The sequence below is a fragment of the Egretta garzetta genome, unplaced genomic scaffold, assembly GCF_000687185.1.
Source record: "Egretta garzetta isolate BGI_Z169 unplaced genomic scaffold, ASM68718v1 scaffold256, whole genome shotgun sequence".
In the NCBI taxonomy this organism is placed as follows: Eukaryota; Metazoa; Chordata; class Aves; order Pelecaniformes; family Ardeidae; genus Egretta; species Egretta garzetta.
In genome coordinates, this window is record NW_009260073.1 from 2758028 (window position 1) to 2780254 (window position 22227).

Consider the following 22227-nt stretch of genomic DNA (forward strand, 5'->3'; position numbering starts at 1 on the left):
GTGGCACAGCCATTACTGAGATCATACAATTACTAAGATAGCTCAGCAGCAAGCAGTGCACCTGAACACAGCTTCTTAGGCTGCTCAGATGCTATGCATCAATTACCCCCCTGATGTAGCGAGAGTGAACAGAAATTCTCACTCAGTTCCACCTCTTACTCAGGTGGAACTACTCAAAGTTATGTGTTTTGTTGCTGCTGCTGAAGCACCCCTGGGGAGCCACACTAATATAGCCTCACCTCGTTAATTTTAACCTTCTGGGCAAGGGGACCACCTGGGACATCCGTGCTGGCGCCTGTATCTCCAGGATACACAAGGCTGATGACTCCTGTGGTTTTTGAGGACACAAACACACACGACATCCTGGAAGGAAACTTAACAGTTACATTGGTACATGCGTTTCCTCATTTGAATGAGCACAGATAAAAGCTAAACATACGCAGTTTTGCCACCTGGTGAGCTAATATATATGCATGGCATTATATGCTAATAAAGGTGGTCAGTCAGAGTGTGTTAAATAGATAAACCCAGAATGGAGGCAAGCGATCCTATTTGGGATCTAAGCTTATATAGTACTTTATAAATAGTCTTCAGACTTGTAGGGTGGGAATCAATCTGGTAGATACTTATATTGCTTCATTTCTGCAATTAGCTATGCAATGAATTAAGGATTTGTCTAGCATCTCTTAATAAATAGCACGAAAAATCCATCCTTTATAAATTTTGGATAAAATCTTCTGTGGAAGATAACTTTATTGTTGCACTGTGGCGTACTTTTCTTCCGAGCCATCCTGAATTCACCGTCTGTTACAGTCCAGCAGTGGCTAACATGGTTCCCTTTTCTTCTGAGGAGCAGGATAGCTGAAGAAGATTGGAAGACTTATAACTCTGAAGATTGTACGTGGATGTCAGTTTTCCTTTGTAGCTTAGTCACTCAGAAGCAGATGGTCACTGTGGGAAATTAAAATTTACTACCCAAATACAAACTCCTATTCAGAAACCTTGAGGTGGCTTGTGTGCTTTATGTTCACAGTATTTTCTGAAAAACTCCTTAACACAAGCATGTAACAATAAAAGAAAAGGAAAAAAGCTCCCATTTCTTGAGGACTGAAGTGCAGTTTGCATCAAGAGAATAGAATGAGTTGTGTTAACATAGGGAGGCCATTTTGGAATATGTAGCTGCTCTATCACCACAGTATTTTCAAAGAAAAAAAGAGTATTTTGTATGGATGGTGCTTTCTTAGTAAATGGGTAGAAGGTGCCACTTTGAATGAAACAAACAAAAAAATTGTTTATTCTCATTTGTCCTGTTAATCTAATTAAATACTACCTGCATTATAAAGATAGTAGCAGTTGACCGTCACCCATTTATTTCAGATGTTTGTGAAATTATTTGGGGGAAAATAGCTTGTAAAATTTGCCCTGATGAGGTACTGTTTTTTTAAAAGTTTGAAGTGTCAGTTTAGGTCCTCTACAGCACATTAAATGTAGCAGGGCTTACAGCTATGGCACTCATTTTGTGAATTAAAGGTATTTATGAAGAACCAACTTAATATCTCATGAGGACTGATGAGGCAGAAAATAATAATATACATGTTATAATTTGGGCCTTAGCAGTTCAGGAACTGTGATACTAAAATAGTGGAAGAAGCTGGGGCAGACAGGTCAATTTTCTGTATTTTCTTTATTAAGTTTGCATTTCATAAATGAGGATACAATGGTATTTCCTTGTATAAGTCCATAAAAAAAATAAAATTAGTGCATACCATGTTTGCAGAGCAGCTCACTCACTAGCTAACAGCGTCTAGTTAAAATACTAGAATGAATAGAGCGTTACTACTCGTCTAAAATGAATTATTCTCCAAGTATTTTAAGCCCAAAAGTAATAACAATAAAAAATGAAACCAAAACTTTAAGGTCACTTTATTTTGCAGTGTTATAGTAAGTATTTAAATTGTTTTACTGCATAAAAGATCTAATGAGACTTGCAATAAATTTTTCTGTTGCCTACGTTACCTTAAGCCTAAAAAGAAGTCAGTAATAATGATTGAGTGATCAATTCCATGAATCTACTTCGAGACTTTTTAAATAGATGCTTTCTTCAAACCTGTTAGTTACAGGTATCGGCAGTCAAAATTTCAGAGCTTATATAGTACTAAATTTATATAATAGGAGTACAGTAGCAGAGTGTTGAAAATTTATGCCTCAAGGCATAAATTCCATAGATGGAAATGTGTGAAGTCTCATTAAGGAAGAATGCTTCCCTGTCTACTGTTGTCTGTTTTGCTGAATCCATATTATTATGTGCAGGTAAAACATAAAAGAGTCTAAATTTTTACAGGAAACAGTATTTCTGATTCTAGAAAACTATTTTAAGCTAAATGTACTGAACAAATCTATACATGTCCCACATTTTGTGTATGCTTTCAAATTACATACTCCATTGATTTTAAGCCCTATAGGCTCTGATAATCCAAATCCAAACTGCCAGGGAACTGACTGGTAAGAGAACAGGAGCCTGAAACACCCCTTCTTGTCAGTCAGACTTATGGCAATTTCTTAAGAATTTACTACTTCACTTGCAGTTCCCTATAATAATCAGAAACTACCCAGATGAACTCTATGATGGGGAATAGCTATCAGCTGGGTAGCATATAGTCCTGTGCCACACCCTTTACCTGCTATATATTTAGGCCATATGAGGTACTTTCTTTCTCTAAAATGGCTGCTACCCCTGGAGGTAGCGATACTAACCAGGTACACGTTTTCTTGATTTCTTTTTAATAGAATGGAAATACTATTTTTTTCATCAGAAGTCAGATTTGGTTTTGCATGTATGATAGTGCTTTTTAAAACTTAAGCTTTAGCTGCTGATTTTTCATATTTAGAAAGCTTTTCATGGTTGTACTGTGGTCAGATAATAAATAAGGTTACACAATAGACTTTTTGGAGCTCTTTGCATTAAGTTCTTTCTCTGTATTTAAATTTTAATCTGTTTCTTGCTGGTTAATTTTTTTAGTGAGATGAGAGTTATTGTCCTAAATTTATAAGAAGGTGGAGGATGCATCCACTACTCGACTGCTTTCTAGCTTTTGGTGCTTTTAAAATTTTTTTACATTGGACACTGCTTCATATTGGAGTTGGTCATTTTCAGTATAGAAATACTTTGGGCTATGTTTATAATGATTAATTGGGGGGAAAAATTAATTATAAATCTGACAAGTCACTATTTCATTGCTAATGGAAGCTTGTTTTTAAGTGTGTATTGGTGAAGATATCCAACTAAGGGAAAAATAAACTTTTTTCTGTAATTCAAAGGCAAGAGAAAGGTGGTGTGGTGCCTGAGCTGCTATGTTTAACTAGCTGGTATTTGTTTTCTTGATTGTAAACAAAATTTCAAGATCAACAACTACTATAAAAGGAGCTGCTGAGAAAGTAATTTAAGTGCATTGCTGTTTTGTAGTGTGAAACTTCAAAGAGCTATCTGTATTTAAAAATTTATAAATCTGCTTTCCCTTTTACTAGGATATCCGGAAATTCTTTGGTGTTGTACCTCCTGGAAAGCGACAAGAACATGATACTGTGAAAAAGAGTGAAAAAATTAAAAATGGTGAAGGACCTTCAAGTGGGAAGAAAAAGGGAAAGGAGTCTAAGGTTAGTTTTGCTTTTCTTATTTGTGCAGTGCTTGGTTTCTCTGATGTAGGATTGTTCATATCTAGCATTTTTGAAGTCATGATATACCCAAAAAATCGACTATATGTCAGTTGTTTCTATAGGTATGGGAGGAAACTACTGCTTAATATTAGCATCTAGCAGCAAAACTTTGTAGGTGGTGAAGAAAATTGCTGATTTTGAAGTTATTTGGGTTGTAGGGCAAAGGAGAGGTAGGTAGAAGTTGTTATGGTTAGATGCTAATGTAGGAACAATGTATTTGATATATTTGAAGTTATGTTAGCTATAGCCATAGTTGTCTAAGTAGCTCTGTTTAGTTAATTTTGAGTTTAATTAAGACTGAGGCTTACACACAGTAGATGGAGACATACAATAAGGACATTACGCGTTCAAGTAAGGTAAAAGTCTGTGGTGAAGGTGCCCTCTTGAGTGGCTAAAGAGGGCTTTAAAATCACTTAGAGAATGGAAGGATTTCTAATAAGATGGAATATTTAATGTGAAGCAACACAAGAAGTAAGATGTTACTTAAAATATTTTGGCTTTATAATGTCATTGTTTCAATGTGAAAATAAAGGACCATTCAGTGGAACTGAAAGACATAGGAATTATGTGATCTATTATTTCTACTTTGCAGTTCTGCAGTTACATCAAGGATTTATCAGGTTTCAGATTAGAATTGAATGTCAGCTATAAAATGTGTAGTTCTGTTTATATAGAATTATATTTTTGGAAGTATTTACAGCTGTGCATGACTTCAAAACAAGCATAGTTGGTAGTTTGGTAGGCCCAGAAAACTTCCTGGCTGCGCAGCTTGTGTTTTTTCTAAGTATCTAAAACTTGTCAATGTCTTTAAAAAAAAAAAATTTCCTTGAGACAGTTTAATAGTAGCTGCTGCTAGAGGGAATGCGTTTGTTGACTGTGACCATTGGTGCAATCTCTTAACAGTAGTTGCACTGCGTAATTGGTAAGAGGAGAAGCTGCAAGCAACCGGGATGCAGAATAGGAAGTCAGTCTGGCTTCAGCTTTTGTGTATGCTTTTTCCCTTTTTCAGTTGGCTACATTTTACTCTGTGGAGTTGTGTCAAATCCTGGTGGTTACAGTAAAACCATATCCAGGGTGGAACCAAAAGTGAAAGCTGAATTCTGTACAAGTAACTTACTGGCCGGTACCACCTCTATTTCTGATGGGACCATGCAATTTGTTTTTTAGATTAGAAGTTGGAAGTGCTCAAAAACCTGGTTTACTTTAAGTGACATTAAACCTGAATGTTTTCAACTTAACATATTGTTGATAGCGTTATTCTCAACATAATCATCTCTGGTTTGCTTGGAGCACGTTTGGCTTTACTGCTGCCGTTTCTTCTTTGTTTCCTCTGCCCTGCACCTTTCCCCCTCCCACTCATGAGTTAGCATAAGACTGTTTGTAAATGTAATATTGGGAAATAAACAATTTCTGTTAGAATTTGTTTGAAACTCATAAATTTGAACATGTAACTGGGTAAAAGCTTGGAGGACCTGTTTACTGGTTGAACTAATGGACTGTTACTCTTAGGTGAATAATTCACCCAGTGAAGATGCTTCCAAACAAAAGCGGACAAACAAGAAGAGAAGAATAATCTATGATTCAGGTAGTGTTCACAGTTGTTTCTGAATGCTCCTTTGTATCTCTTGCATCAGCATTCAAGGTCAATTAGGTAAATGGTACATCTGAAACAAAGCTGTGGTTTGTTGGTTTGTTTTTTTTTTTTTAGTAAATGCAATTAAAAACATTTTTCACAGTAATTATTGCTAGATGGCTAAATATATTTAATAACGAGTGCAGTGTGTGCCATGCAAGCAATATACAGTGCAAAGTAACTTTTAAAAAAACCAAACCCACAAAAAACCCCACCAAAAAGAAAAGTTTAGATGGTAAATTCTATCAGAAATCCAGAAGTTTGTTCTTTTGTTACAAAGACACACATAAATTGTGGGGAGTTTTAGGTTTCCTGTTAGAGATAAGTAACATCCTACTCTGAGTACAGGAGGCTGATCATATACTATAATATCACATATCTGTGCATTGCATGAACATAATGTAGGAGATAGTTTTAAAAGGCTAACTTGTGTTTCCATATGTGTCTTTATTAAAAAATCTAGTAAATGTTTATCCCATAGTTTTAAATTTACAGTATGGAACATGCAGAGTATAGTTCAAAGCACTGCTATTACATTCTAAAAATATTATTTGGAATATTATAATAAAGGAAACACCTTTTATAGCACTTGCATCTTGAAAAAACCCGAAGAAACAAATAACAAAAAGCACCTCTCCAAACAAAAAAACCTCAAACCCTTGCCTGTCAAGTTAAATCAGTTTAATTTAAAAGCTCGAAATTTATTGTTATTTATGTATATATTTATCGTTATTTCATGTAATCCCTCTTTTATTTCATTCTGAATCTTGAATATTTTGTAGTGAAACTGTAGAAAAGATTGCAGGAGTTTCTACAATTTTTGACTCCTACTGAGGACTTGAGCTTGAGTTTTTAGAAGCAATCTTCTTGACCATAGAAGATTGCTTCTCTTGTAGAAGAAAAATGATCACACAAATATTTGTCAGAATAATGCTATTGTATATAGAAAAACATAATCAAATCCTCAGATAAACTGTTCTATAAATAATTCCTGTTTAGCAGTGAGGAATAGCAGTAGAAATATTTCTGCATTAAAAGGTGGAGTACAAAAGTAATAAAAAACTCAACTGCTACCTTTAAAATCCTGATACCATCTGGAGATCTTGCAAATTCTAGCCCATTAGTAGTAGGAGAGCAAAAGAGAAATAGTGCTCTATGTTCTTGAAGACGGTAAAGTGCGTGTGGTTTGTGTGGTTTTTTTTTTTTTTTTTTTTTTTGAAAGTGCGTGTGGTTTGTGTGGGTTTTTTTGTTTTTTTTTTTTTAAATTGCATTATATGTCAGTGTTTATCATGCAAAAAGGTAGGCTCTGAAGGGTAGTTCTCTGTTACGCTTGCTGGTTGTATTGGCGTCTTCAGTTTGTCCTGCTTACTTACTGGGTTTTGGGACATGTAATCCACAGTGGTGTAAATTTGGCATCCTGACAACTTTTGGGATATGGAGAATGGTTGGTGAGGTGAATGGCAGTCTACCAGTGCTGTCCTGAAAAATCAGAGTACAACCTCAGTTGACCTATTTTAGCCTGTTGTTAGCTTTTGGAATAGGTGTCATGGAATATGCAGCCTAATACAATATACTACATAAATTTTGTCAGGCTAATGAATCTATGTTAAAAGTTTGTTGTGGTGTTTTGGGTTTTTTTTGGGGGGTGTGTGTTTGGTTTTTTTAGTAATCTGATGTGGTACTCTGACAGTTGCATTCCTTTTTTGAAAGGTTTTTATACAAGCATAGCAGTTCTTGGAATAAGTAACAAAATATTTCTTCTTCTGTGAACAAAAAACACTGTCTAGAGTGAGTTCTGACCAAATTTTCATTTAGTCACTTACATGCTGGAGTAAATGATGGCTAGGCTATTAGCTGATGGAGAAAAACGGAGCTCTGCTCTGACCCTCCGCATGATACCTTTTTCTCACTCAGTTGAATATATGTGAAAGCCTGTTAACCAATGTTGTATGATCTACTACTTAAAGTCTGTATGTATGTGGAGAAAATCTACATTTATGTTGTGGTCAAAATACAGATTCAGAAGAGGAGGTGCAGTCAGTGAAAAAATCCAAGAAGCCATCTGAGAAAAAAGCAGCTACTTCAGATCTTGGTAAAGTTCTAAAGCGGGATCCTGTTGTTTATATTTCAGAGACAGGTAATGGAAGAAACATATCATTATATATGTTCAGGTGTAATGGGGTGGATTATGTTACAAATGGGATGGATTGTTTGACTGATACACTCTTAAATATGACCATAAAACCTAATATTGGGAAAGACAAATTATGTTCTCCTTAAACAAGCTAACCAAAAGCACTTTGGAAATTTAGCCTCAATCAAGTACTGTAAAGTCAGGAGCAGGGTGAAACTGAGGTGTTGTTGTGTAGTAGCTTAGGTTGATTTAAATAGGTATGTAATTTCATGAGCTAACACTTGCCTGCTTAAGACTGCTCCATAGGGGAAGAAGTTAAGTAAAGGAAGTATTTTTAAAAGTTAAACTGCTCACTAGCACACTTTGTGAATTGACTATTGGCTACTATAAATAGGCTTGAAAACCTAGATTTTTTTATTTTACTTGGTATATGACTTTCCATGTGTTTTCCTTATCAACACAAACAAATTTATTTGTCTGTTAGACTTTTAGGAAGAACTGAAATTGGAAAAGACAATCATAACAAAAACTTGCCTTATACCTTGTATACTACTTGTATACATGCTACACCATACTTCTCAGTCTTGGGATTTCAGCTTTCTAAATTCTGGAGCTATTTTTGCTCTTGGGGAAAGGAGTGAGTGTAATTAATGATCCTTGATCAATTTCACATCTCCTGTAGCCGTCTGAAAAAATTGTGACAGTGATTAACTGCTAAGTTCTCAGCAGTTTTGTTTAGATTTAGTCTCTTCTTTAGAAGCTGTATAGTTAAACCACAATCTTAACTCAAGCCATATAAGTACTGTTCAACTGAACAGATAAGGGCAAGTTCTATTGGTTTGATTGAAGAGTCTTCTGCATTAGTTTTCATTGTTTGCATGGTGGTTGTTCCCAAGTACTGCTTTCAGTGTTGATTCTTGACCTCACTGCTTTCAAGAGGAATTTGACTGTAAATTTACGGGGGAGACATTCATTTACTGTTATGAAAGCTTCATCCTGCGAAGTTCTCATTAAATGTATTTCCTTCCCAGCTCCAAAACAAAAAAAAAACCTACTAGTGATTTTTCTGCTCCCCCCTGCCCACTTCTCCTGTGTTCTTAATTTTATCATGAAGCAGTTCGGTTTCCGATTACTTAACCTCATATTGTGCATTTACCTCTGCTAAATTGGAGATGTTATGGAAGAGTTTCAGTGGCATTAGCTACTATTGTTTGGTAGGTGAACATCAGTTTATGTAGACTTGGTCTTATTTATGAATCAAGAATCGTTAATGGTATACCACCAGCATAGGGGAAAATGCGCAGGTTTTGTGAATACTGTAAAAATGCATCTGTGGAAGAAAGTTACCAGAGCTTCTAGTGTTTAGCTTAATATTTCAGTACTTCTTGAAGACGTACTTTAATAATTCTTTTTTGTTATCTGAGAACAGTTGGCTGAATGTGTGTTTTTTGTTATGTAGAGTTGTGGGGTTTTTTTTTCTTTTTAAATACATACACATGCTTGCAGCTTCAGGGTTGCTTTTACTGCTGGTTGTTCTACTATTCCATCTTAACTAAGAGATCTGTTGGTGGTGCTTAAGCAAAGATTGAGACTATCTGTGGGCTGAAAGAATTAACTTACTAAGATTCTGAGAGTAGGATGAATTATGATTCCTGTCTTACTGAATGGCATAGGTTGGAACTATCTTAAATTTGCCCAGGTTAATTTGATAAATTAGAAGCTTTTTGAATGGTCTACCGTTCAGTGCTCATAGCTTCCCAACTTAAATCTCTTGTCATGTTAGGTTCATTCTTCTCTGATTTGCTTTTAAAACATAAAGGTCTCTTTCTGCACTGGATCTATTGTAATTTCACATTGATTTGTTACAATGCAGGTAAACTTGGGTGTTTTGATATTGGGTACTGGTTACCAATACTCCAATCACCTGTGCAACACAAGCTGTAGAATTTCCTGAGAGTTGTAACACTAGGTGGACCCATTTTGGTCACAAAGGTATTTCTTATAATTTGTGATGCATCTCTACTTGCTATAACTTAGGCTGGAAGTGAGGAAGACATGCTTTTTGTCACTTGCTGCTGCAGTTAGATGTACTTACTACATCTGCTCTGAGTTCAGCTGAGGCTGGAACTATCAGGTCTTCTGTATTTGTCTCCTAGGGTAGAGTTCTTTACTAGCCACAGGACTTTAAACTGTGATGAAATTAATCCAAATCAACTTTGATAAAACATGGATTTTAAATGTTAGAATTCCAGGAGTTCTTCTGTGATCCTTCTTTGAGCTTTAGGACACATATTTGGAAAAGTGGACACAGTCCCCGGGTATAGTATTTTTTCAGTAAGATCATTGCTGAACATAAACATTGCCTCCCTATAATCTTACCATGTATTTTTAAAACAAAAGAGGATTGTTTGCTGCAGTATCCCATTAGAAGTGTGGCTCGTCTGGCTTTTTTCTATGCCTTTTTCCTCCTTAGGCTCTTTTCAGAAACACTGTTTCTAAGATGGACTGTGCTTATTTTACTTGTCCTAGATATTTGACCTGGCATTTAGCCGTACTATGTCACGTATTTAGATGAGCTCAATTTTCCAAAGTATCCTGAACACTTTATCTGTCTTGTTTGTCCTTTTACTCAAAACTTTGTTTCCTTTAACAGTTTTGCCAACAACTTTTTCCTAATTAAAAAGGATCTTTAACAGCATTCATCTCAGAATAGATAAATGATCAGATTCCTGGGGAATAAACAGTACACATCTAGGCTTATTATGCAATTCAAGGTGATGTAATCAAGTTTTTCTGCATAGGGATACCATGGGAACACAGGTCAAGGTTTTTTGTGAAAACCCTGAAAACCACAGCTCAAGGTTACTCCTATTTAAAGAGTCTTAAGTACACACAAAGTTGACTTAAAAGTCTATGACTAAAACAATGCCTTTATAACCTTGAGGCTTAATGCTTGAGTTTTGTTTATATTTATTCTGTATAAATTGTTTCTTTGGCTTAATGGAGCTGTCAAGCTGAATGTGTTAATGGTATTGATACAGCTATTGGCTTGGGATAAACATGTTTTGTAAGAATAGGAATATAGAAATAGAAAAGATCCTAACGAAATTTGTAGGCATTTGTCCTTTTCTTGGTTTTGGTGTTATGCAGCTGAAAACTTAAGAATATGTTTATTGGACTTTGCTTCAAAAGTCAGAATCTCATTTTCAAGGGCTCTGTCTGTGGCAATGTGTTTAAAAGAGCCTTTAGGCATCAAGTGGTGAGTAGAAGCTTGGTAGTTAATTGCCTCAACCTAATTTTCAGTTTAATTTGAAACTTTCTTCCTGTTGGTCAAATTTCTTTTCAGCTCTTCTATGTAACTATGTGGGATACAGCTTTCTTGAAAAATGCTGGGGGAATTAACTTTTTTGTTTGTTAAGAGTGGACTGATGAGATTATTGCATTGCTTTGTTTCTTATTAGTTTGTGAAGTTGCCTTTTTTTAAAAAAAAGGCAGAAAAATAAAGCAAGAACAGTTGCTCTTTGTAATTCTATTAAAAATACTTTGTTATTGAAACAAATCTAATGTAAATATTTAGTTTACTTGTGGTCAAAGATAAAGTGAAAGTTATTCTAGGAGGTAACAAGGAGAGAAAAGAGCTTTTTTTTTTTTTTGTTGATATAACAGCCTTAGTGGATTGGGAAAAAATCCAAATGTTTGTTGTATTTGTTAAAATGACACTTTGTTTGACTGTTTAATGAAGTATGGAGCTTTGTTTGTAGAAGATTACCTGTTATGTTGTGTTGAACCTCATCTGTTTTCATCACAGGTGGTTATTTGGCAGGAATTGCTACTTCACTTTGAATACTTAAATATTTCATAGGCATCGTGTAGACGTAATCATGCATATGTAGCAATTGCCTTGGTCTCTTGAATATTGCAAAATACAACTTTAAAAAAAAAAAAAAAAAAGCCCTGTTCTAGTGGTAGGCTGAATTATTTATAAAGCTAGAAAAACCAAAGTGGTATAAACTGAGTAGGTTTGTAGGCTACTGGAAAACTGTTCTTGAGAGGCTGCTGGAACGCAGGACAAGAAGAACAGCTTGTGAATGTGTTTGCTGAATATACATTCTTTTAATACAGAGAATATTGCATGGGGTGGGGAAACAAACAAAAAAACCCCTGAAACACTACAGAAAAAAAATCAGTTAAGTGCTAGTACTGGTGGCCCAAAAAAAAAGTCCCCACATCCAAACACTGGTTCAAATGAGCAGCAGATTGTAAGTGAATAGGCATGTCTTGTACTGAAACACTTCCTTGGGGAATAAAAAATTGTCACCGTTACTTCCTGGGCAATACTAGCATTGTATGTCCATATTTATGGAAATTGCTATACTTATGCAAAAATGCATGAAGGTGATCAATAGTGCTCTATGTGCCAGCTTTCCTCTAAAGTGTTCTATTAAAGGTCATTTGAGAATATGTAGTTGAACCTTAGGGGAGTTTGACTTGAAATGCACTTGAGGAATGAGAGTATAAGTTCTGGCAGAAATCTTATGAAGAAGGAGGGACTAGTGTTGCAGAGGACTATGTAAAAGGTATGAGCCCCATTAAAATTAATTTGGTTAAGTTTGGGAATACCAACATGAGGGTCCTGTAGTGGTGAAGTGTGCTGTTCTTAGTCTCATAAGCGGTGAGAGGAGTGTTGTATGAACATAGTAAATGTATGATAGTATCTGGAGTTGCCTCCCTGAATAGGGGAGGGAGTAAGTGGAACGCAGAGGTGTGGATGAAGTAAAATTTATTCTTATTTTTGCAGATTTTTGGATTGCAAAACAAGTGTTTTAATTGTCAATTAAATTTGAGGAAACTTTCTGGAAAAATAATTTTCATATATACTTCATGCTTGTTCCTTCTTTAAAAAATGGCTTCTGTGTGAAAGCTATTGATTCTGTAGGCTGTTTTCAATATTTTAAAGCCCAAACTATTTTTTATCTGTTTAGAAAAGGAAACGGGTTTCTCTTCAAATGGATTTTTTTTTTTAATAGAACTGTTAGTTTTTGAGTTGTTAATGTGTATTGGTTTTAATGGGAAATACAGTGGCATGAGGTACCACTCTTCATAAAAAAAACAACTTTAAGCATGTAGCAGACTGGGTGTGTGAGCCCCTTAGATAGAGGCATTGACAGCTCCATGTGCTATTACTTTACATTATAATTTAAGATTAAATGAATAATTTTGTGATTTAATTTGGATGCCGGAGTTAATGCTTTTTAATCCTTTTCTTGCCCTGGAAAGCAGTATGATGTGAATTCTCCTTTTTCTGGTAGCTGAATGCAGAAGTTACCTTGGATCAGTGCAGTAAATCTATTTTAAATTAAGGATCTGAGATGGTGTTCTTAATCCAGTGTTAATTTGATTGCCTGATAGTTCTGTGGAGATACCTATTCTTGTAAGCATTATACTCTTCCATGGCGGCAACAAGCAATTCTGTTGAGTTTTCTTTCTCTTTAATGTTTCAATTGAGTTTTTGCACACTTCTAACAGTGCAATGAAAACACTGGTGTCCTTCTTGCTGTGAACTAGCAGTGAATTGCACGTATGCAGGCTGGTTTTTATTACAGAAATAGAGAAATATGCACACATAGTAAATATATTAAGTACCTTGAGTGTTTGTTTTGCATTTCTTGGAACTTAATTGTATGTCTTCAGTGTTGTGTGCCTAATCCTTGATGATGTGCATCTATGTTATTTTCCAACTGAGCCCTAACTTAATTTTTCTCACACTGATGCTTTGTTTGGCTCCTTATGCCATTGGCATGGCGAAACACAAGAGGTATGTTTTGCTGGGTATTTATGTACACATCAGAGCAAGGTGACTTTAATGGTCATGAAGCTGCAGGTGGAACGGGGAAGTAGAAACTGAGATCTCAAAAGGAGAGCATGTAGAATAGTACCATGGAAATTATAGTGTAGCCTTTTTCGATCAGTTAATGTCTGTTTTCTTTCCCATTTCCAGCATGACTTGTGAACCCAGTTGAAGATTAGGTAGATTAGATTGTTAATACTTAATCAGATTTTAACTTTTTTAGTCCTGTAAATGCAAATGAAGCTTACTACTTCTGTGCTGTGTGTCCTGTATAAGACAGCATGTTTTTAAGGAGGCACCGAAGATCGTAACACAGAGGTAGTACTTAGAAATGTTTGGAGTAAAACTGTATAAATGACTAATGCAGGTTATTTCTGTTTACAAAGTCTCTGTGCCATTGGAAAAAGCAATACGTTGTTCTTTACTACTTTATTTACTAATTTATAAACTGTTACTGTAGGCATTTAAGTGGTATGGTTACAAGTAACTTACTTGCAGGTAGCTTTTTTTTTTTTCCTCCCCTTATACCAGTTATGGTTCAGAGTTCACATTCATATATTGGGAGCTTTTTGAACGGTACAGATAGTATGTGGTGCATGTGTAATGTTATAACTTGCTTTGTAATTTTTCAGTAGTTAAAAATTTAAGATGTAAGAGGTTTTTTTTTTTAATAGATTTCTTGCAGGTTTTTAATTTCACAAAGCATGTGAAAATGGATGGCAAATTTTTGCACTTGAGTATATACAATGTTTTCAGAAGATAAACAGTAGAATTTTAAAAGTTTTTGCAGTTCACTTTGCTGTAGAGCCTGTCAATTTTTTTCAATACTTGCACAAAAAGCCATTGCTTAGAAATACCATAAACTTATTTTAACCATTCAGTATATTGTATTTAAATGATAAAATTGGGCAGGTGAAGTTCCCTGGTTCCCACTTTCCTGTATGAACTTTCTGTGACTGTAATATTATTTATTTATTTATTTATTTAAATTTGGGGGGGACCAGGGAATGAAGCATAGCACTTGTTGAAAATATGCTCTCCTTTGGACCTTCCGATACAGCAATTCAATACTGACTTTGAGTTCCTTTGTAGAGCATGTACATTCATTGTTCCTTTTGTAGTGATTACTACTGTGGGAGCTAATAAAATTTTGTGGAATTACACTATTAGGCATTAAAGTTGCAATTTTTCCATATATAAAGCTATTTTTAAGGCCTATTCTTAAAATACAATAAACTAGCAAAATTCCATGTAGAATTCCCGGTATCTCTTAGAACAAGTGTACAGTTTTCTGCTTTACCTAGTCCCGTTAATTTGGAATAAAGCTATGTTTAACATGAAAGCAGTGTGTTAAGGAAACAACAGAACATGTTTTATTTAGACTGTAGTACTAAGTGATCTTTCTTGACTGGAAAGGTAGATGGTTTAAACAATCTACCCAGTTTTAAAAATGTAGTTCTTGTTAAACCAGTGTGGAGTTATGATGTAAAATAGGAAAATCTTTCCCAGTGCTTATGCAATGACTTCTTACCTCTCATAAGTTGTGGTCTCATATGCAGTATGATTTGGAACAAAATTTTAATAACTGTGTCAAGTTTTTGAAGAAGCTTTCTAGCGAAGTCTTAGTTTTGCATTTAATCAGTAATATTACAGTTCTATTTTTTTACTGTTTTAAAAACCTTGGTATGAAAGTTTCTGATCACTTGTTCATTTTTTAATTAAAGGCTTTAAGATTTTTTTGAAAAATGTAGCATATCTGGTGTTTCTGTGGTGTGGGTTTTTTTTGTTTTTTTTTAGAAGATGTCTTGGCTGCTTGTTTGATAAGTCTGAGTGCAGTTTTTTAGAGGTCTGCTTAACAAAGTGTTGTGACTTAAATTTCTGAAACAGTGCATCCTTAAACTGTTACCTTTGTAAGTTGCTGTTTTTAAAAGTAAGCCCAAACCAAAATAAAAAGGTACCATGCTGTTACAAAAACATAAAGCTTACAAGAATCATTCCAGTTTTACTCTTTTGAAATAAATTTACATCTATTTGGCTTTTTCAGTTATCAAAGTAGTTTATATTTTTCTGTCAAATTTGTACTGGACTGTCGAGCTTTGTTTATAACAAGTTCTCTGAAATTTTTATCATAGTTGATACATATTGTTGTGTTCTAAATAAATACACTTAAATGTGAATGTAATGTTTTGATGTCACTTGGCAGGTTCATTCATCAGAATACTGGCTCTTCAAGCTGTAGCTGTATTAGCTCGAGATGTTGCTGCTTTCCTCTGCCTGTTCCTTTCTGCTTGCTGGATATCTTTTTTTTTTTTTTTTTTTTTTTTTTTCTCCCTTTCAGATCTCCTTACTGAACTGCTTGAGTAACTGGTCTGGACTCAGTTAATCTGCTGGATTATTTTAAAATGTAAAAGAAATGTAAAAGAGGACTTTTTTTTTCTAGATTAGTTCATTTTGTCTGGAACAGAACGTTATGTCCTGAATGGCTCAGTAAGCTGAGCTGCAGCTGGAAGAAATGAATGTACTTATGCTTGCCTGGCTTCTTTTCAAGTTACTTTTTTTCCTGTTTCCTAATTATTCATTTGGTGTTACTGAGTATTTCTATCACGTGGTTAGCTTTAGGCAACTAAGCCAGAACATGAAGTTTCATTGCATGGTGGGGATTCAGATCTGCTTCTGTGAAATAATAAAGCTGTTGTTATAGCAAAAGTAACCATTTCAAGTGAATAAAACTCTCTGTAATAAACAGGAAAGAGTTAATGGACTGAAAACTTCTAATTGCATGCCAAGGTAATACACACAGCAGTTTCCGTGGCAAGTGTGAGTATTTAATTTGGAAGGAGTTGCTATAATTGACGGTTTTGAAGATGAAGATCGTTTACGTCAGCTTAAATATATTCAGCCTTCTCATATTTTAATGCTCCCAAAACTTCTTTCTAAAGATATTTTTAAAAGATAAGTATGTATATTTGACTAAGAATTTTATTTGATATATACTGGGCAAAAGGCTACGTAATTTGGCACTAAAGTGTATAATTACAATTAGACATGGCAGTTACTGCATTGAGGTCTTGGATCTCAGAACCTTTTTCCCTTGAAGTGAAAAATATGACCAAGGCAACTTCTTGAAATTATCTTTGATACTTGGAAAATCCAAATGTAAATTGATTTCAGGGGAGTAAAACTGGAGTGGTTCTGGTAAGCTATATATTTTTATAACAGCATAGGACCTTGACATGTTGTTATAGGCAAAGTGCTAACAATTGTGGTTTAAAGTATATGTTTTTAGTACATGTAAAATCAATTTGCTTGTTGAGAAATGACATAAAAAATCAAAATGACTGCAAAGACCATTTTTTTTAAATGTAAGTTGCAACTACTATGTTTTTAAATGAGGAGGCCGATAGAAAAAAATGGAGTTTGCTAGTCACACATAGCGTTTGTTGTCTTTTGAAAGGGTTACGGGGGTTGAGTTTGAATAGACTTGCTGGCTTTTTTGAGAAGTGGTAGTTATCTTGAAGGTAATCTTCATAGATATTTACTTTAAGCAAAAGATGAATACAAAACTCAGTCCTACCAAGTGTTACGACTGTTGAGTACTGACCAATGCCTATTTAAAATAATCAGTACCTGATACAATGACTTCTTTTCAGACAAACTATTTTCTTCACTCTCAACTTTAGCTTGGACAGCAACACCTATTGCTCTAGGCTGCAAGATCTTTAGGACAGGAACTGTTCTAAGTACTTGTGCAGATGTGGTGCCATTGAAACTGAAGAATGTCCAGAACATTGTAATTTTATACAAGTAATGGAGATTTAATGACTTTTGGATAGGATATAGTCCTTTAGCTTCATATAGAAATCCCTATGTAGTAGTCTACAAACATCAATTTAACATGCATTTAATCATACTAAGTAAGTATTTGTAACCTGTAAATGCCCTGCCTATATTTGGAGTTGGTTTTATAACATCATAGTAAGAGGTTGTCTCCATCTTAAAAATTTTGCGTTCTAAACAGAATAGGAACGAAGGAATTATATTCGTACTGATGAGGAACTTGGCAGTACAGAAATAATAAAAGATGAATAAAATACATTCTGAAGGCCATCTGAAGGTCTGTCCCATGCTGCTTGTTGCCATTGTCCCTTCTTGCAAGAGACACTTCCTTTTTTAGATTGGATGAGGTCATTCCTGAATCTGAGTCTTTTCAAATGATCTGAGTTTAAACAAATGTTTAGAACAGCCTAGATAATTTTGATGGAGCTCAGTTAGGGAACAACTGCAGATGTTGCTCTGTAATCAGCGGGTGAAACCCTGTTGAGAAAGGGTGAGGATAGGAAAGAGGAAGAGAAATAACAAACAGTTACAGGTGGGCTGCAGGCATTAGTTTATTAACCTAATAGTGCTACTGCTATAACAGTATATAAAATGAAAGCTAGGTGTGCTTTAATGTCATGGAATAGTTCTTAAAACCCCCAGGATTTAACAGTTGTTGGTTGTTGCTAGGGAAGTTTGACCTTGTATATTGCCTGGCATAATAGGTCCCTGCTTCATGTGTAGTGTTTGCATCCAAAATAATTAAAAGCAATCTCCTGGTTGTCATGCCTGTCTGTTCCATTAGTCACATGATTAGCTTTCTCTTTGTCACATCTACTTAATTTCCAGAAGACTCGACTAGAATACGTGGTCTTGAACTTGTGTTTGTAATTCAGAGCTAATCCTGAAAAAAAAAAACCCAACCCAAATGTGTATGCTCAGGGTATTTTTTTCGTGGTATAGCACACATAAAAAAAAGTGTCAATGTAAACAGGAAATACTGTTCTTGGAATAGTCTTGTTCTGCTATACAAAGATTTTGCAATCTAGTTGATGATAAAATTGATTCCTGTTTCTTCCTTAGTGTAAGGCTATCTCAACTGTTCACCTAGTAATTGCTATAAGAATGCAATTCATCTAGAGTTTTATAAGCTAAAATCTGAATTTTCACTTCTATCTCCCACAAATTACTGGCTTGCTTGTATGAGTGAGAATACCTTTCTTCTTTTACAGGTCATGTGTTGAGAAACACTGACCTGAATAGTCCAGCAGCAATATTAAGACTTTCTTGATATGTTCAGACTTGTAAATGAAGTCACCTTCATGCTTGTAAGAACTGAAAGTGTACAACTCATTAACTTTGCTGTTCACTTCTGTGGCAGTAGGCATGCATGAGCAGTTTGTTTCAAGGAAGAAGCATTAAGGTTTTACTGAAAAAGTTGATGTTTGTAAGTACTTGAAATAAGGAGAGTGTGTGGAGATCAGACAAATTTGCGATATGCTTATGAATTTCCTGAACCTGGGATGACGTTAGCCTGAGTATCTGTCCTCTAAAGTATCTTTTGAAACCCACTTAATAGAATTGAGGTGGTTTTGTTTCCTAATGACTACTTTAACGTTCTCATTCTGCCTTTTCTTTACTTACATTTACAGATGACTGTTCATCAGTGCTGTGAGTCTCTTGTCCTTCTTCAGCCACTGCTTGCTGTCAATAAATTCTAATCCTGTCGTTTCTAGGAAAGACATAATTAAAGCTCTAATTATTGGTAATACGTAGTACTGGCATCATAAATGGCTCAAATCCACATCCTTTTTAATTGAAACCTAATTATATTTACTCTGCTTCTTTCTACTTGAGAGAAAGCAGTATCCTCTTGGGTTTTGTTGCTATTTAAATGGTTATGAGTGAATAATGAAAAAAAATCAATATTGCATGCAGATCTTCCGGTAAGAGTAGTGACAAGTAAAGATTCTTTTCTAGCATGGAACAGTCCTTAGCTTAAGAAAAGCGGGGAGCGGGGGGGCAGAATAGGGTTTGTATCTTCTTTCCAAGGCAAATAAATATATTTACATCTACGTTAACTATTGATTCCTAGTAATGGGTACATTTTCAGGAGTAAAATGTATTTTCTTGTTAAACTGAAAAATATAAAAGAAGCAAGAATATTTCTGAAATTAAGTTTGAGATAAGCAGTCTCCTATTCAGACCTCAAACTATTGTAAATTAGGGGCCTAAAGCATCTAGTATCCAAATCTTGCAGATATGTAATAGTTAATTAAATTGAGCTAGATGGCAGTAAGATTTACTGCTGCCTAGGGAAAGTAGATAATGTTGAGAATAGTAAAGCTTTTAGCTTTGTGGTGAAACTTGATGCTGTCAACTGAGGGCGTGGGCTTGAATTTTCTCTTCCATTTATTGCTTTGTAAATTGAGTTGGCTAAAATGCCAATTTCTCATAGATAAATTTTCATCTTCAGGCATTCTTGATTTACCTGCTGAGCCAGTTTTCTCACAGACATATCTTTGTTTTATTTTTCTTTCTCTCTGAACTTTCTCACCCAGGAATAGTCAGGATCCCCCTTTGTACTTGTTACATTCTGCTTAGTAAGTGTTCAGTAGCAGAAAAGTCCAGCTCATGCCTAAAATGCTCTTGTTACTACTATCTATTGAGAGAAGATGAAACAAAAATTGTTTCCCTCCATTTCTGTCTAGTATATAACAAAAATTGTAGATGATACATATGACATAATTTAAACTTAGGGAAGTGATTAAGAAAACAAATTCTTGTATGAAAAGAAATATGGGGGCTTAAATTAGAAATGTCTGGAAAATGAATGTATTTTTGTGGTAACACTGTCACTTTGAGTTCAGTTATAAAACAGATGTTACGAACATTCTGTGTTTATGATAAGTTGAGGGGAGTGTCTGAAATGACTCTATTTTGAGAAAAGTAAAACCAGACTTCAGTTAGAAGCATGCAAATGAGATGGCCTCTGTTTCTGTTCCTCTCGAGTCTTTGCACTTTTTTCTTTCTGTGTCTAATGTTAATTTTTGGGGTTTTCTTGCAGTTTGCTTCTTAGCCCTTCCACACTTTGAGTTTTTAGAAGAATTCACAAAGAAAATGCTTTTATTACTAATCAAGAAGCTTGTCCAGTGATGCTTGTCTTCAGTGCTGTCATACTGGTCTAATCATTTGGTGGTGATATCTGTAGGCTTTTGTATGCTTCAGTGATAGGGTTTCATTTGTATAACTGTCAGTAGAACTTCACAACATGACACAAAACTCTTTGAAGTCCTCAGTAATTTTTTTTTTGTTGATTGATTGACTGGGTGAAGAGTTTGGGTACAGAATGAATAAACCCTCTTTCTCTTTTTCATTGTTGGGAAGACCATGTCCTGGCTATTACAGAAGAGTCCTAAAAGGAAAGATTGAGTGGTTTTTTCAAGTGGTCTGTGGGCTAATTCTTAATGAGGCTGTGTGCCATTTTTCCTCCTCCTTTTAAATTGAAAAATCTATTTTGTGTGATCTTGTGTGATTTCTGTGTTCTTGAAATGGCTGCATTTCTTTGGAACGGTTTTGATGGTGCTGGAAGGAGAGTGTTTTTTAAGTGCAGGAATGTAGGGGGATGTAGGATAGCTCATAGAATTTCTGACTAAAAGGGGAAAAAGTAAAAAATGGTGTTAAAGTGTTTATGCTAAAACATTCATAAGCTATGAGCAGTACTTTAAAAATAACTAGTAAGCTTATTCAAGAAGCTTTCTGTAAATACAGTGTTCTAATATTTCCCCCAGTTTATAGTGTAATATTGAGAGATTCTTAAGAATATACAAGACTACAAACCCTATATTAGCAGCTCTGTTGATGAGTACTATAAAGTAGTAAAATAAATGTAGCTTTGTATTTCGCATTTCATGTGAAGTTGTGCTGTTCAATTTGATGTTACATTAATTAAGGGGAGGGTACAAACTTCAGTGACCTAAATTTTCTGTTTATAGTCTTCCCTACGTAAGAAGAGAAGGCATTCTTTGCAAACTTCTCTAAATGAGAGGAAATGTGTGAACACAAGTAGCAAATTTTATGTGTCTTTATTTCAGTATTCAATCTATTCAGACTTGAGCTATGCTATTAAAGATGCTAAATGTTATGTGTTACACAACTCGGGCTTTTTTTTTAGTGACTTCTGAACTCCTGTAATATTTTCTTAGGATCTGAGCTGATGTAATTTGCCAAAGTAGTTCTCTTGACAGTTCCATTATAGGAACTTAAGTTCCATGTACCAGAAGTAATAGAATACTCTTCATGTTTAGATGAAGAAGATGACTTTGTCAATAAAAGAATTTCCCTGAAACCAAAGGAGAATGGGACGTCAGCAATTGGTTGTCCAGGAACAACTACAGTGAAAAAGGAAGATATAAAACCACGAGCTAAAAGCAAACCATTATCTCCAGTGAAACAGACTCCCACCTCAGCACTTGATTACTTTGGGACAAGTGGTGTTCAACGATCAGAAAAGAAACTGGTAGCAAGTAAAAGGAAAGAAGTGAGTACTGATGATGTTCCTCTAGGCTGCTCCTGTGTCTGATAGTGGATCAAATGGCCAGTTAAATGACTGCAAGGAGGTTCTTAACTGCTTGTCCTACTTGGCTACTTCTAAATGACCGCTCAAGTATGAGTTCAATTCTGATTATATGTGCAGACATATCAAGTCCTCAAATGTAAGTTTAGAGTAGCATTTCCATGTTTGAGAAAATAATACAAAGTTGAAAGTAGTATTTTCTCTACTGCTACTTCTAAGTGACTTTTCTTAAGTAGTTTTCTGAGATTAGTGGGTGGATGGGATAGCTTATAGCTGGGGGTGGAGGGCAGGCAGGAGAGGAAGGAGGCTGTTTTTCCAAGCTTTATGGCACATATCTTCATGGAATAACAAAACACCAAATAAAGTATGGAGGAAATTAAAAATTCATCAGTGTAGTTATTGATTGTAGTTATTATATATTTCAAGTGGGCCAACTGTGATAGGTTCAAACAATCCTGAACATCTCTGAAGAAATGAGATATTTATATTATAGGATAGTTTTGTTT

At 35.0% G+C, this 22227-nt stretch overlaps 1 protein-coding gene across 1 annotated transcript in view; it reads left to right on the top strand.

Annotated features, from left to right (window-relative positions):
* The first annotated feature begins 284 nt into the window (after positions 1 to 284).
* The window catches only part of RFC1 (replication factor C subunit 1), a 41537-nt gene continuing 19594 nt past the window's right edge, over positions 285 to 22227 (top strand). The window contains 5 exon segments of the mRNA XM_035896731.1: positions 285 to 390; positions 3526 to 3654; positions 5224 to 5299; positions 7365 to 7484; positions 21453 to 21685. Of these exon segments, the coding sequence (XP_035752624.1) occupies positions 322 to 390; positions 3526 to 3654; positions 5224 to 5299; positions 7365 to 7484; positions 21453 to 21685 (627 nt within the window). The 5' untranslated portion in view covers positions 285 to 321.